General features: G+C 48.1%; 1 protein-coding gene across 2 annotated transcripts in view; it reads right to left on the bottom strand.

Annotated features, from left to right (window-relative positions):
* Positions 1-952: 952 nt before the first annotated feature.
* Positions 953-15,997, bottom strand: part of BOD1L1 (biorientation of chromosomes in cell division 1 like 1) — a 53,607-nt gene continuing 38,562 nt past the window's right edge. Inside the window, exons 17-27 of one of the 2 annotated variants that reach the window (XM_042984917.1) lie at positions 15,011-15,084; positions 13,295-13,379; positions 12,857-12,930; positions 11,806-11,881; positions 11,559-11,593; positions 10,454-10,499; positions 8,551-8,600; positions 8,369-8,453; positions 7,802-7,955; positions 5,037-5,177; positions 953-2,232 (exon numbers count right to left, since the gene is read on the bottom strand). In XM_042984917.1, coding sequence (XP_042840851.1) covers positions 2,115-2,232; positions 5,037-5,177; positions 7,802-7,955; positions 8,369-8,453; positions 8,551-8,600; positions 10,454-10,499; positions 11,559-11,593; positions 11,806-11,881; positions 12,857-12,930; positions 13,295-13,379; positions 15,011-15,084 — 938 coding nt within the window. In that variant the 3' untranslated portion in view covers positions 953-2,114. The remainder of the gene's footprint in view (positions 2,233-5,036; positions 5,178-7,801; positions 7,956-8,368; positions 8,454-8,550; positions 8,601-10,453; positions 10,500-11,558; positions 11,594-11,805; positions 11,882-12,856; positions 12,931-13,294; positions 13,380-15,010; positions 15,085-15,997) is intronic. The other variant, XM_042984918.1, reaches the window with a different exon arrangement.

Genomic DNA, 15,997 nt, shown 5'->3' with positions numbered 1-15,997 from the left:
CCAGCCCTGTCTCAGCTCCGCGATGTGCTGGTGTTCATGTTGCTCGCAGAGGGGCAGAGAGTGGTGGGGACAGTGGTAGCTGGGCGGAGACCAGGGGATGGCAAACACGGAGATGGTCTGTGCGGGTCTCCAGGGGGAAGCTACAGGCATTTGGCGCAGACGTTTCTGTGGAGGCGAGGGCGGTCTCGTCCCCTGCAGAACGTTCAGCGTTCTGATCTCCTCCCTTCTACTAAACGCCAGCAGGACTGAATCATCGTGATGACCGAGAACTGCTCCCCTGTAGTTCCGGTGCCCCATGGGACGGTGTCCCCTCCCTACCTGGCTTTTAGAACAACTGGAAGCCACAATGGCCAATTGCATTTCCCAGTGCCGATATTTAGCTCCAACTTTATAAAGAGGCAGCACTTCCTCCTGGTCCGACGACTCTGTCGCTGTCAGGCCATGCCCAGAACGGCTGTGACCCAACCGCACACGCAGGTTTCGCACTGAGAATACCGTTTGAGGTGTTTCTGGTAATCCAATCTAAACCCCACAGGGCAGACTGTGGCTCCAGGACTTTGGGGCCTTGGAACCAACTCTGGCTTCTTCCCTTGACTAAGAAAAGCCACTTTCCATTTCTGAGCTTTGGTTAAATTCATCCACTTACATGAAAACGAGTAACTCTCTTGTTCTTGTGTCCAAGGTCCCTTCCAGATCCAACATTCAGTTCTACCGAGGGGCCACCACGGACTCCTATTTGAAAGTGAAAATGAACAGTATCTCCAACACCAAGTATTTGAAGAGAAGAAGTGTTTTTCACAGGAAGAACATTTAAAATACGGAAAAAAAAAAAAATCTTACCGCTCAAGTTTTGGAAACATCTTATAATTTATATATAAAATCTTGTAAGAAACCATGTAAAATGACAGAAATATCCACCTTACATTAAGAGTCAAAAAAAAATTCACACACACTGAATGTAAATTTTAATTATAAAACAATATGAACAAAACATTTTAAAATAATCTCAATTATTTGGCAACTCATCACATCCATTGCTAGAGACAAATTTGATCTTAAGAAAAATTTAATCTTATGAAAAAACTTAGGTTGGACAGTTTGTTCATATGGGAGTTAAAACATGTTTAAAAAAGAACCTGGCGATAAAGCCAGTTTCTATCTTGAAATCACCGTGTATAAAACAACATAAAATCCTGAAGCTCGATAGACAGGAGTGACCTAATCTCAATGCATTTCTCGTCACCGAGAAAGGACAATATGGAAAGAAAATGGGTAGAAGCCTCGGAGTAGCACAGAGGGGAGGAACGAACACCGACAGAGAGGTTTTTGCTGCAGGTGACGGGATGTAGGACCTCGCACGCCAGTGGGGCTGGAAGGAGAGCCACAAAGGCGAGCGTAATCTAAAAACAAGGTACATTCTTAAAAACAGTCACAGCTGTGAACAGAAAAGCAATGCAGACCCTTTCTGGAGCTAAACTACTTTACTGGGATACATGCGAGAAGATTCTGTATTTCCTGCCGGGTCATATTCATATAGTTACAAGGCAGGCAGCGTCCTAAAACATCTCTACTGATGACTGCATAGCATTGAAACCCACCCCACCCCCTTTTTTTTATAAAAAAAAATAATAAAATAAAATAAACAGATATATAGTAAAGTTCACAGATAAGTTTTCTCTGTAAAATAAATAAAGTGTTCATTGATTAGCATCATACATAGAGTAAAATACAACCTATTTTTACATGTTTATATACTGTACACAGATTACCAGTAGGCAGCCTGGTGTCTGATGGGCTGGAAGGGTTCGCATTAGTGACGTGTCCCATCGGGAAATCCCAATTTCACATGTTAAAATATACAACTACTTTGAGTTCAGATACAAAGTAAACTTATTTTCCTTTATCTGAAATAAATGTACATAATATCTTCTATGAACAGTAGTTTATAAAGCTGTTTAAAACAGAACAAGAAAAAGCTTGCACCTAGAAACTCAGAGCACATGCATGTCCTTTCCCTGGTTTAAAAAAAAAAAAAAAAAAAGCTTATGGCCCCGAGGCTCGTCTCTCCTCTCTCCACGGTGTCCCCCACAAGCCAGGGGCGGCGGTGGCCAGGATCACCGCTTGGCCTTCTTCGAAGGGGCTTCTTCCACCCTCTGCTGGCCTCTAGTTCGGGCTCCGGGGGGGCTGGCCTCCCTCTTGCGCTTGCTAGGAGGGGAGAGCTGGGCCTTCGATCTGCAGGAAAGAAAAGTCAAGGCAGTGATGAGAGCTGAAGGGAACGGCTTCAGTAACTTGGGAGTTCTTTAAACAAGGGGAGGTTTTGGACTTTAGAGCCAGGAGGAGAAAGCCCGGGTCACGTTCCCGCAGGAAGAGGTGGCTCTGGGGGGGCGGGGGGGGGGAGTGCTGACTGGTCATGCGCTGACCACCTCATACAAACGGCACGAGGGCAGCTCGGAGGCCTGTAATCTGCTTCCAGCTCCCTCACGCTCCGGGTGCCCGCCTGGGTCCGAGCACCTTCTTCTCTGGGTCCTAGTTCTTCTGTCTACAAAGTAACCTCCTCCACGCACTGCCCCGAGTTGAGACGGCCAGTGGGACCCCAGCAGGGCTGTCCGCTACGTCTGGGCGAGGGCCTGATCGTGTTTCACGGGCCAGTTTACAGAGAAGGGCTGGCAATGGTAGAAAAGGCACCGGAGGGGGAGTTCGGGGCGGGTGGGGGAGGCGCACATGGGTGGCTCAGTTAAGTGTCCAACTTTGGCTCACATCACGGTTCATGGGTTCGAGCCCCCCATCAGGCTCTGAGCTGACAACTCGGAGCCCGGAGCCTGCTTTAGATTCTGTGTCTCCCTCTTTCTCTGCCCCTCACCTGCTCATGCTCTGTCTCTCTCTCTCAAAAATGAATAAACGTTTTTTTAAAAAAAAAAAAAAAAAAGGCACTGGAATTTCCTAAGAGCATTCTGGCCAATCTCCTCGCTCTCCTGTCTGCCGTGACAATGATCTGTTGGAAACCCCAACGAATCGCGTCACTGTCCTGTTTAGTATTATATGGATGTCCCTGTTGACTATCTGATGGCTTTCAAGATAAAGTCATCCCGAGAATTCAAAAGTCCTTTACAGTTAGCCCTTGACTTCTACACCACCCTGGACTACGGTCCTGCCGAAGTCCTGACATTCCTTTACGTTTTCGTGCTTTGACATGTGAATTCTTGGAGAATCACCCACACCTCCCGTCTAGCAAACGTGCGCGTTTTTAGGCCCCAGTTCAAAAGCAACTCCTTCCGGGAAGTCGTCGTCATCACAGAGCGAGCTGCTCTCTTCCAACTAGAGGATACAGTCATCGTTCTAGAACGACATATGAACAGACCTCCGGCAAATAGGAAATGCCACCGGCATTGCTTCTATTAAATTTCGTTCACGAAAATTTTGTTTCGGTGATAGAGGCAGAATGTGAACACAGGTGATGCTGCAAAACCGTTTTGGTGCGGTTGGGGCCAAGGAAAGTTGAAAATCACGTCCACGCGTCCGCGTCCGCTAGGCTGCTTCTCCAGGGCGGCTGCTGGGTCCAGTACCGGGTACGCAGGCACGTGTCCGCGCCTGTCCGTGTGCTACCCGGGAAGGAGAACACCGCGGAAGCCAAGTCTGCAGGGGCGGACCAGTGGGGCCACACCGACAGGAGAATGCGTTTGCTCTATCGTTCTTCTGACGGCACAGGGACAGAACTCAAACGGAGTCGGCTGCGCTTGTACAGGACGCGGTTCCGGCGGGCCCGCATGAGCTAACGTCCACCTCGAGCCGAGTCGGGGAAGCCGCCGGCCACTAAGTGAACACCTATTTGCCGAGCAGCCGGTGTATGGCGGGCCTGTGCCCCATGCCATGTGGCGGGGAACAGCAGCTCTCGGTCAGGGTGCTTCTTCCCGGCCGGTGGGGGGGCTGGGTGGGACCCCCAGGATGTGGTCTGTGACCAGCGGCACCAGCATCACCTGGGGCTGTTGGCAACGCAGACTCTCGGCCCCCCCCACCCCGCAGAATGGCAATCTTCTTCCTAGTGAGAGTGTCCATGATTGGTCTGCAGTTCCGCTTTGGGAAATACGGACCAGCCTTTCCTGAGATTCATCCCCTCCCTGATGAAATAAGGATAAATACCACATTCCACATAATGAGGATTAAATGGAGAATCTATGTGAAAGGCGCCTGGCCCTTTAGTCCGCTTCCCTTTCCAGGACGTGGGGATATCAGCGCATGTACACATTATACACACCCATATGCTGTGAGAAGCAAACTGTCGTAGGACAGGTCGCGGCAGCTTTTGTACAGCGTGAAGAATCTTCTATCTTTCGGTGCTATGACGTACGGAAAGTAAGACACGCCCCGCATCTCAAGGAAGAAGCTTACAGTCCAGAGGGGGACCCACTGCCATCCTCCGCACAGCAGGCGAGAGGTGAGGCAGGAAGGACAGCAAAGACACCGAAGCAGCGGGGGGGGGGGGCCTCCTGAGGAGGGAGAGTCAGGATGGCAGTGCCTGGCTTACTGGGGGCTGGTGGCAAGGGCTCTGGAGACCCAGCACAAGCCAAGGACAAAAAGGAGGCCTCGGCGCAGCCTGTGGGAAGCGGCAGGACAAAGGGGGCTGTGGACGGTGGGGGCTGAGCCAGAAGCGGCCATTTTGCTCGTTACCCCATCGCCTCGCCAACGCTCCGGCTAAAACACAAAACGGTTCAGGGCTATGAGATGCCCGACCATGCTGTGCTGGGTTAGCCAAGCACTCAGACCCGTGGCCACCTGGGAAGAAACACGCCTCGCCCTCGGCCCTGGTGGACGGGAGCCAGCAGGGAAGGCGCACAAGGGTCAAGGGCAAGTCCATTGCCCAATGTAGGAGGGCCGACATTCCTTCCACAGCCACTCCAATTCCTTCTGGAGGAGGTTTCCATTTGGGAAACCAATGATCCCAAAAGACAGATCTTAAAGGAACTTGGGAAGAAAACATTATCGTACCAAAAATAGGCTCAGGGCATTAAAAAAGACTTGGAGTGTAAGCAGGGACTTACCTTCCTAATGGGGGAGAGTTACTAACTTTCTCGCTGGCAGATAACTTCTCTTTTGCTAATTTTTGGCGATTTCTAGAAGAAACTGTCTCTGGGCTGCCATGTTTGGATGCTGCAGGTGCCGATGGCTTGCTAGGATGCTTTCTGAAACAGATTACAGAAACACCGGGCAGTGGTACCCTCAGCATTCCAGTCCCGGGGCCTGTCCCGAAAGGACAAGGCTCCTCGTGGGTGAGTCAGAGAATGGGGACTAAAAGCAGAAAATGGTTGGTTTTCCGGACCGATGGTAAAAAGGGGACCTGATGTCGTCTACCACGAACTGCCCGCACGGCTCTGGATTTGCTTTGATTGTGTGGGAGGTTTTCCCATGATTTAGAGGAAGAGGAATCTGTGATAATAACAAATACACTGGCTGACAAGACAGCAATCCCCACAGTGCTCCCCGCGGGAGAGTAAGGGCCCAGAGTCACAGAAGTACAAGTCACAAGGCTAACGGATGAGGCCCTGGGACTGGGCCGAGTAACGGTCTGCACAGATAACAGGGGACCGGAGAGCTGGCTCGCCAGGAAGCCCGGGAGAGAAAGCTCGTGTGAGCTGCTGTGCGGCTCCAGCGGAGAACGGAGAGCCGGGCGCACGGCTGGCTGCAGCGCGTCCCTACGAGATAAGGTGGGGCGATCCTCTCCCGGGTTCCTTAGCCCACACGTTGTGCAGGACACGTGTGCAGAGCAAGTGCTCCGGAGTGACACGGAAACTCTGGGGAACACATGGATGATGAGGGGGTTCAAAGTAAGAGGACACCTAGAAGTTGCCCACAAGCGTTTAGGGCAACGCTGGAGAGACGCCCCCGGAGCAGATCCAGAACAAGGGCAGACGCCTCTGGGAGGCCAGCTCCTACTGCGCACAAGGGATAGAATGCCAAGCAGGGGTGGCTTCCCCGCCCCCGAGGACCCCGCCGCGGGAAGGCCTTCCGAGAGGAGCCGTGGGCGCAACAGGTTAGCAGCACTAACCTTACGTGGAGACCCCGGCCAACCCCCAGCATCTGGCATTAACCAGAGCCAGGGCCCTGGAACCAATCAACGGATGCCAAGGAATCGAAACTAAGACAAGAGAATCCCTTTGTAAGTCAGGAGCCCTGAAGGCACGTTAAGGAGAGCGCTGACAACCTAGGCGATCATGGAATCCGAGTCAAGTCAGGTTTGTTTTCAAAGAATGAATTCGAAATGCCTGACCGCTACCTGCAGACGCTCACTCAGAGACCACAAGAAGGCCCACAGACTGGCCGTGAGGCGGGCCCGACTGTCCCCGCGGAGGCAGTGGCCCTGCAGTGGTTCTGAGCCCGATGCAGGGGACTGCGCTCCACTTCCCCGCCCTCTCCCACGTGCAGGGGACCGGACTCTGGCTCTTCTGCTTATCTGAGCTGCTGCAGCTAAAAACCAAGTACGAGGCCACCCGCCCCCTCTCTTCACCATGCGAGCTCCTGAAGTCTTGTGGCTCTGAAATCGGATTCTTGGAGAAACCAAACTGTGGCGCCAGTGGCTGCTGATGAGTTAAGTGCGGAGTGACCAGAAACGGTGATTTCGGAGCACCTGGCTGGTTCAGGCGGCGGAGCGTCCGACTCTTGATTTGGGCTCGGGTCACGATCTCACGGTTCGTGGGTTCCAGCCCTGTGCTGGGCTCTGCACTGATTCTCTCTCTCTCTCTCTCCCCCCCTCTGCCCCTTCCCTGCTTGCTCACTCTCTACCTCAAAAATAAATAAGCATTAAAAAAAAAAAAAGAAACCTAAAAGAAATAGGTTGATTTTAAGTCTTCACGTAAACACACGTCACTATTACTGCTATACGACGGTGACAGATATAATCAAGTGATACTCTTGAAATAAATGTTCCTGAACTTTTTGCTGAATCTTGGGTAATGAAAGGACAGAAGATGATACCACAATTAGCGGCTTGTGAATCACCTTAAACACGGAAAATACTCTCGCTTTAGGAGGTTAATAAACCATAAAGTGATGCAACAGGTCTCAAAATGTGCCCTGGGGAAAAGAACACTGACTGATACTAACAGGTGCGGGTGGGGGTATAACTGGCGAATAATGTCTGTTCAGACAAAGTTCAACAGTTTCTTTCCTCTAGGACCACGCCAAGCCCTTGATATTCTCATGTGCACGGGGACTCCTGAAGGACAAAGAATTCACTGGCACTCCCAAAACTCATTTGTCCACGGCACTCTGTCTTCCAGAGGCTTCTGGCTGACCCAGGGCCTGGGAGAATGAACTCTGGGAAACATGAAGTTAACTCATGTGAGGAAAAAGTGGTCGCGTGCGGGCAATTTCCCACGGTCAACCTGGTCCGTGCCACCGGCTGCACGCGCCTCACCAGTGACGGGTGTGCCTGCCTCCTCTCTCGCTGGAGCTGAGCCGGCTGCAGGCGGGGCCTGTGTGCGCGCCTCCCTTCCCCCACGGGCCCAGCACGGAATCCGAGACACCGGGTGACGCTCAGTAAGGAGCTGTACCGGGACCGAACGGGTTCCACCGAACAGGCTTTGGGACCCTGGCAAAGACTCGAATGTGAGGGTGGAAGGCGGGTTTCTCCGAGAACTGCAGGGTGCGAGGGCTGAGAGCACGTGCTCTCTGCTCAAGATACAAGGAAAGGACACAGCTTACGCCGCGGCACGAGGGGGTCAATGAAAAGAGAATCCCGTGAAACCCGAAGCTGCTTTCTGATGGGAGAAGCTGGTGAAGGCCTTTGGAAGCTCTCTGCCCCCGTTACCTCTGAGCCTCGGATCTGGTGGTGGACCTCGTGGTGGCTCCCGAGGGCTCCTCCCCTTCCTCCTCTTCCTCGTCCTCCTCAGACTCCGGGTCTTTCTTGTCCTCGGTGGCTTCAGACACTGATTTCTGGCGTTTCCTCTCTGGCTCTGAAGATTCTGCTCAAACAGAAGGGTAACACCTGGATTCTACAATTCCCCGAGACACTTCCAGAGGAGAGTCATGGCGCTTAGAGCGTAGGATATGAGGGACTTGGAGGCAGAAGAAGCGGTTTTCCATTTCCTTTTGTTTCAGCACTTGCAACTCAGAACTGTTTAACTTAATCTCAAACACATTTGGGATAGTTTACTTAGGCAGTTCACAGCCAGCATTCACGAAAAATCCACATGTACTCAGAAAAGCATCTGGGATGTACCATTTCTGACATGGGATTAGAGCCATTTCACACATATTTATGTAATCTTAATACTAGCTGTGCCCCACTGGATTTTCCCTCATCCAGAGAAAAACTCTTAAAAAGGTGATTTTGAAACGGTAAGACTCCGCAATTAAGAACGTGCCAGAAACATACCAGCGTCGTCTGACAGAGTGAGCGAGCGCTTGGGCTTTCTTCCTCTCCGACGCACGCTCGCTACTGCTTTTTCTTCACCATCATCCTAGAAGCAGTAACGATAAAGTGAAAAGGGTGGTTAACTGAACACTTACTGAGTTTATTCCTAAAGGATGTACCTCGATGAGAAAATTAACACTTACATTGCTTGTACTTCTTTCTTGTGGGGTAGTGGTTTCTTTACTGGACTCATCTTTAAGAAAAGGAAAATCTCTGCATTAATACTTGGTGTAAAATCAATTTTCAACAGTCTGGCTTGTTGTCTCCGAATGTACCAGTGCTGATTAATGCCCTGTTACCCCAGCTGTCACCATCTTGTATCAGGCAAGCGGAGCTCGAGTCAGAATACCCAGCAGAAAGTACATCTGAATCCAAGTCGAGACCTCCAAATCTGTGCTTCAGACCCGTCAGAGGTCACCTGCGCCATCTGGGAAAATTATTTAAATTCCCCAAGCCTCAGTGTTTCACCTGTAAGCTGAGGACCTGGCTTAGCCCACCCTTTCAGCTCGAATGCTCTGAACCCAGAAAAGGAGGAGGAAAGGGACATCTGGGACACCTCGGGACACACCGGGAGCTGCGCATCAGGACGAGAGACCTCACGGAGACCTCAGTGTAGCTCCCTCTCTGTTATAATCCCCATTTTACAGTTAGGAAAAATGAGGCCCAGGTAACTTGATGTGAGTAATTTGTTCGGAGGCACATCACAAGTGCATGCTAGCTGGAATGCTCTGACTGTAAACAGTTATATCGGAGCACTGAGAAAAGCACATATTAGAGGCCGATTTTAGGTTGTGTGTGCCTGCTCTTTACATACATGTTTCCTGTAGATGTTACAGCTTTCTGACGGTGTATCTGAAGTTTAGTTTAAGGCGCTGTCTGAAGTTACTAAAGTTATGGGGGAGCTCACTAGACACTTGGGTGAGGACCGTGTGGTCACCCTTCCCTGCATCGCTCACTGATGTAGAGGGAACAGTCACGTCAAGAAGGCTGGCAGTGGAGAAGCCTGCCTCAACTGGCCATCGTTACCCAGACTCAGAAAATCGCTGCCAAACCACTGATCACGCAGCTCAGGTTAGACTCTTTAGAGGGGATTCAAGTTATAACAAGTTTCTTGTTATATGGATTCAAAACATTATAAAATTATGAATAAAAACTGGTTAAAAACCAAACATAAGAAGTCCCCTTTGTAAAAAAAAAAAATCAATAAAAATAATAATAATAATAATCAGCCAACCTTAATTTTCCAAGAGACAAGAAAAACTGGAATTTGATCACAAGATCAAATGTGATCAGTTAAATGTGGAGAAGTTTTTAAATCACGTATTTGCTTTACCTTTGCTTTACCTTTGCTTTACCTTTCCTGATCTAACCAGCTATTTATTTGATCCCAAATCGTGGTCACATTCATCTTTTTGCCTGCGCCAATCCTTTAAAACCCACCGATGGGTCTTGTTGGTTTTAAGTACAAAGTTTTAAACCACGAAAGTAATATATACACATTGTACAAATTCTGGAAAATGCAGGTAACGAAAAGAACACGGAATGTTCCCATGATCCCACCACCCCGGGCCAATCATTGTCAACATTCTGGAGTATTTTTCTCCTTGGAACGAGGACCAAAATAACGGAAGCAATTTTATCTCTTGCACTCTGCCTCTAGAACTGCACAGGCTACTTTCAAAACTGTGTGAGAACAACAGGCTTTTGAATATCAATTCCTATCTTCCTGGTACGAGTGCCCAGTCCCCAGCCTGACCCGTCTCTCCCTTAAACATACCTAGTAAATTATGGTTTGGACACGGCAGTGTCGCCCCTATTTTACTTTTGGTTGCCTTCACCCTCCTCTCTGGAGGCTTCCTCAAGAAGCCTGAAGCCAAGAAGGGCTCCTGTCACAAGAAAGGCCAGTAGCAAGAGTCTCCCAGGGCTACGAGGGCAACTGTTGAAACCCACTTCACTGAGAAACAATCAAACTCTGAAACCTTCCCCCATAGGCTGCCGCCTCCGCTCTGTCCCTAGAGCCCGTGCAGAGCAACGCTCGAGGCATACCTGCTTGTGTTAATTTTGGTTTGCTGCCAGGTGGAGACTGTTCTACCTAAATTTAAACAAAGAAAAAACTGAAGTCAGCAGTTAGTTGTCACCACCAAGAAAGTCAGCAATTACGTAAGGAAGGTTCAAGATCGCTACGACGTAGGCAGAATCTGTGGAACCTGTCTCCTGCCGTTGGCTAGGTCTACCAAGAGAACATGGATGCCGTGCTTGTGAACGCATGGTCTTTCCACAGGAGGACCGGGGCTGCCACGAGCCTCGTCCCCGGCCGCTCTGCTGCTATGCTGGGAGAGGAGCACTGGAGGGGACGTGGCATGGCCCACTGTTAATATTCCCCAACTCGGGCAAACCATCTTACACGTTGTAAAGTGCATTCACACGTGGCTCCTCGGTCCTGCTGTCTTCTAATAACTCTACTGAGAGAAGCACGAAAGGTACTGTTACGGTTCTTTACATCCAAAGACACAGGAGTCTCTAGAGGCTCACATCACTAGCCTAGTGCACAGCTCTGGCAGTAAGTGGCAGAGTGGAGACTCCAGTCCCATTTGGTTTTGTCAGAACACTGGACGTGTTTGTCCTTCTAATAATGCTGCCCTTGAAACTCATGCAGTGAAGTCTTGACGCAATGATTTTGTTGGACGGTACACGTCAGGGCCAAAGACAAAGAAAAGATAAAGTATCGCTGAGGATTTTCCTGCACTAATATCAGGGAGCATTTTATCACGAAGGGAACTCCATAGGGAGTAGTAACAGGTGAGACACAGGGAGGGTTTCCGTAAAGAAGCCATTATCTAAAAATCACATACAACAGCCATTTTCTACATCTTAATCAAGGATGACAAGAAGGTAAGTCCCTACGTAATTTCTATATAACCAAACTCTCACGTGAGGGTGGGATCGGACTGAAAAACAGTATGTTTACGTAAAGTTACTGGTAACTGAAATGTTATTTAAATGGTTATTCAGGATTCTATTTGAGGAACTCGTTCAATGCTTTCCAAATATTAAAAAAAAGCAAAGGGGTTCAGAACACGAATCCTGCAGTAGATACTATCCAGGTCCAGAGCAAATGCTCCCAGATTTCTCACGCGCTGCAATTACTCACAGTGACAACACCAGGATCTGTTTTGCAGTCTTCTTCTAAAAAATACAAAAATAAAAATCTCACTTAGAAAATCAGTTTGAAAATATATATATTTTTTTTTTTTTTTTTTTTTTTTAACATAAGCTCTATGCCCGATGTGGGCCTCAAACTCACAACCCTGAGATCAAGAATCTAACGACTGAGCCAACCACGCCCCCCTGGAAACGTCTTTCCTGTGAACCGAGAACACATGAAAATAAATACCTACTTGTTTTTAACGCTGTTTCCACGGGGTATTTACGGGGTCTTCCTCTTTTCCTTTTAATAATTACTGGCTGATCCTCCTAAAGGGGGAAGGAAACAGAGAGCAATAAAATTTTGTTGTTGTCTCCAAATGAGATTTAGAGTTCTCTCCTAAGACGTAGGTCTCAGATCCCAGCTCTGTCACTTAAAAAAAAATACCTGGCCCAGGGCTCCATTCCCAGTCGTGCATTCTGTCACCTTGTAAACACGGAGAGCTGTACTACTAATTCACGGAGTCCTGGGGATTAGGTGATGAGCTAACGGCAGTGAGTGCTTAGTGTCAGCTTTTACTTCTGCAGTCGACCTATGTGTGCACTTAAATATGGATTCAGTCCTAGTCACTTGTGACCAAATGTTATCCCTTATAAAAAAAATAAAGTAGGCCACTGATCTTCTCATACACAAGTGTGAGAAAACGAAGAGAACTATTCAGAAGTTGTATCAAGTCAGGCAAACTTGGTCACAGTCATCTGGATGTGGCTGGTGTACAGGTTGTTTCCCTTGATTTATGGGCCTGTCTCAGGCCAGCGGGATTCTGCCTCCACCGCCTCCCCCCCTCCAAGGCTCTGCACATCCCCCCGAGTAGAGGGGGATGTGGCTGCAGGTCGGCCTGCCCTCCTAAAAGTGGGTCCCATTCAGCACTCGCTGTGGGCCTTCTGTGCACCCGGCTGTGCTGTCCCCGTTTCGTCCTGTCTAGACTCCAGGGCTCAGCAGTCCTGCTCTCTGACCTAAACACTGAGGTACAGCTCTGGGCTGATCCTACATGGTCGTGACAGAAATAGGTCTCTTAAAATGTTCCGATGAAATGAAGTGAAAATGAAGAGAACAAGATTAACCACAACGACACCGATGATACGACGCGCGGCGTGAAACGGTGGCCCAGCGCGCTGAAAACACGAACGACCTCAAAGGCACCTGGCAAAAACTTTCGGTAATCGCCTTCAATGCACTCCGTTTCTCGTTAGCACTCGCGTACCTGAACAAGAAGACAGGAAGGATACTGCTTGACTGCTTACCTCCTGAGATTTCACCGTGTCGTCGTCATTCTGCTCCGTCTTTTCGCCAGCAGCTTCCCCGCCGCTGTATTCGTCTGCAGAAAGAGCACAGCTCAGTTCACTGCCGGGGACCCCGGGCAGCCGCGTCGCCACCACACCCGTCCGAGTGGCCTACGCGGTCCCAGTCACCGAGGCGCACACACGCCATCCCCAGGCCTATGCCGCCCAAGTTAAGGCACTGGAGTCTGGCTAACCGATAAGCACACTTTGGGTAGAGTTAAGATCCAAATTCAAAACGATTCCCAAGCCCTGGGGCTATGAAGTGTGAGCCACTGGTTTCTCTGGGAAGGACAGCTGAGTCCTGCGCAGCTTTGGCCAGCGAAGCCTGAGGACAGAGACGCTGGCACTTGGAAAGATTAGTCTCTCCCAACAACGTATCTAAGTCTGTGTATCACTCACCTTTTTCGTCCGTGGCCCGTGAGGCAGTGCTGTTCGTCTTAGAGCTCATTTTAGATAATTCTTCCAGATCTCCTGCGTTCTCCTCCTATGGAGAGGTTGAACAAGACCAGAAGCTTCCTCACCCTGCCTCCTTTTGTCCTTCCCAAAGTTTTCCTTTCTGTTTCAAAGTGTATTTCCTAGGAGTTTTTGTAGAAGTTTGTTGCACAATTTTTAAAAAGTAACTGTTTTTGCTGCTAGTGAGGCTATACCAAAAGATAGAAATTCCCAAGGTAGACCCACAGGAGATAAGGCTAGACTCTACAGCAACAAGGCCATTCTTTTTTCCCCTGCAAAACAGAAATCACTCCTCCTCCCTCAGGCTGGATTTTGTCTTTTTGAGAGAAACTCCAGAGAAGAACTGATAGGAGTTTGCAACAGATTTCTTTTTTTCTTTGGGAGGTGGAGGAGGGGGTGGGGGGGGGGGGTGGGGAGGGATAAAGGGGAAAGTGCCTACGAGAATCTGGGGGGATCCAGCTGGGCTGATTGAGAGCAATGGTCTCGCAACACATGAAGTCATCCCTTAGGGGCAAAAAAGTTTTGAGCAAGAAACACTGAAATGCTATACTGTAATACTAACATAGTACGTAAACAAAACCACATCAATTAAAATATAAAATGAGAATTCTGTCTTACGACATTGAAAATATTATCGGTATGTGATTTTTTTAGTGAAAATGGTTGGTATCTTTGACCTAAATTTAACATGAAAAAACTTACGTGAAATTGAAGGGAAAATATAAAGGTACCCCTTCGACCTGGTCTCTCCAAATCTAGGTGTACTGTCTCAGGATTCTTGTTCAGCACAGGGCAGGGGGAGGGATGCGGTTAAAATCCTCTTTCTTTCCTTCACCAGGACCAATTGAAATTCATGACGTTACATGGCTCCCTCTCTGGTTGTTAAAATTCTGCCACTACTTTTTATTTAGTTCATCGGTCACTGGGAGAAAAGAGAGACTCTGAACTGGTTTTACTAAGCTAGAATTCAACCGCATGTATGGATATAAGCTGACTTCAATACTTCGGGAACAAAGTGGAAAAAATAAATTAGGGAAAGAGAGAACAGGGAGACGGAACTAGTTTGGGAGAGACAATAAGCAGTACTGAGTCTCAGAAATGGAAGCGTGCCCAAGAAGAGGTGTCGCCAGGAAATGCAGAAACGGGGGCCTGGAGAGCAAGGGCAGAAATACAAATTTGTGAGCCGCCTCCCCGAGTCCTCAGGGGAGAATAAGACCATGTGAACGAGAGGCAGTGGGTGAGGCCAAGCCTTGGACTACTTCTATTTTAAGTCCAGGAAGTAAAGTAGAAGGCAGAATATCGAATTTTTAAAATAACATGATGCGTCACTGTATTTCAATGTTTTGGTGCGAGCACATGGGTAGCCTATGACACTTTGGAAGAAAACACCTAGAAACCTGAAGTCAGTGAATATGACTGAACAGAAACCTAAGCAATGGTTACATATAAACTGTGATGTTACTGCCCTTACAGCTTAAAATGATAAAGTGCAGTATTTGTTGTTTTGCAGGATCCTAAAAAATATACCTTTTATGATAAAGCGACTATTAGAGATACATGAAGTAAAAAGGACACGAGAATGAGAAAGAATATCATAATAAGTATTCACGGTGATGTAATTAGGTTGCCCCCAAACCTAACATTAATATGTGGAAAAAATACCTTTGTATCTTGCGGCTCAGTTTCAGAACACTGTGCTGTTTCTATTCTGGAATCTAGGACGTCTGGATTTTCATCTGTAAATCAGTTTGGACAGAATCACAAAGGGATAAAAGCTAAATGAAAAATGAAATGCATAGTTCTATTTTAAGACACTTTAAGGCTTCTTTTTTAGTCTTGTGATATAGTGAAGCCAAAAGTTACTCTAAATGTTATGTCACGTGACTTGAGCACTGAACACTGACGGTGGCCCTGGCAAAACCAAGAAAGTAAAATATAAAAAATAAAACAAGAAATCCACAAGTGCTCAGATGACACCAAAAGAGCAGCAGGTTCCATGGAAAGGGCTTAGGGCACACGGAGTTCCTGGAGATACGTTAGCACCCTCAATGAGTTACCACCTAGAAGGTGTAGCTTAGGGATTAAGACCACGGGCTTGGGAATCAGATTTACTTGGTGCAATGAAGTCATCGTCTCGCCAAACCTTCATTTACAAATGCATTTACAAAATGGTGATGATGCCTAACTCACACAGTTATTATGAACGTGTATAAAATAACATGAATGGTGCCTAAAATATGAACTCGAGAATTAAAAAATAATTACATGCTCCTAACCAAAAAAGGAAATTCTTTTTCACATATTCTTTCTCACATATTATTTAATAAGCATTTATTGCATTTCTATTTTGTGTCAGGTATCAGTCTCTGTACCATCCAATACGGTAGCCATTAGCAACATGTGGCTGTTGAAATTTAAATTAAAATCGAATGAAATTATAAATCCAGCCTCCCGTTCACACTGACGGCATTTTACTGCTCAACAGCAAGCCACACGTGGCTCTGGCTACTGTACTAGACAAAACAAATGCAGAATATTTCCACGCCTGCAACAAGTTCTATTGGATGGCACTGTTACAGACCATGGGAAAGTCAACAATATGAAACACAGAAGGGCTACTGCATTTATGCTTCACTAACACACTTCACG

Source organism: Panthera tigris, chromosome B1, assembly GCF_018350195.1.
Source record: "Panthera tigris isolate Pti1 chromosome B1, P.tigris_Pti1_mat1.1, whole genome shotgun sequence".
In the NCBI taxonomy this organism is placed as follows: Eukaryota; Metazoa; Chordata; class Mammalia; order Carnivora; family Felidae; genus Panthera; species Panthera tigris.
The sequence above is the reverse complement of the archived record's forward strand: the minus strand, read 5'-3'. Positions and strand labels throughout refer to the sequence as shown.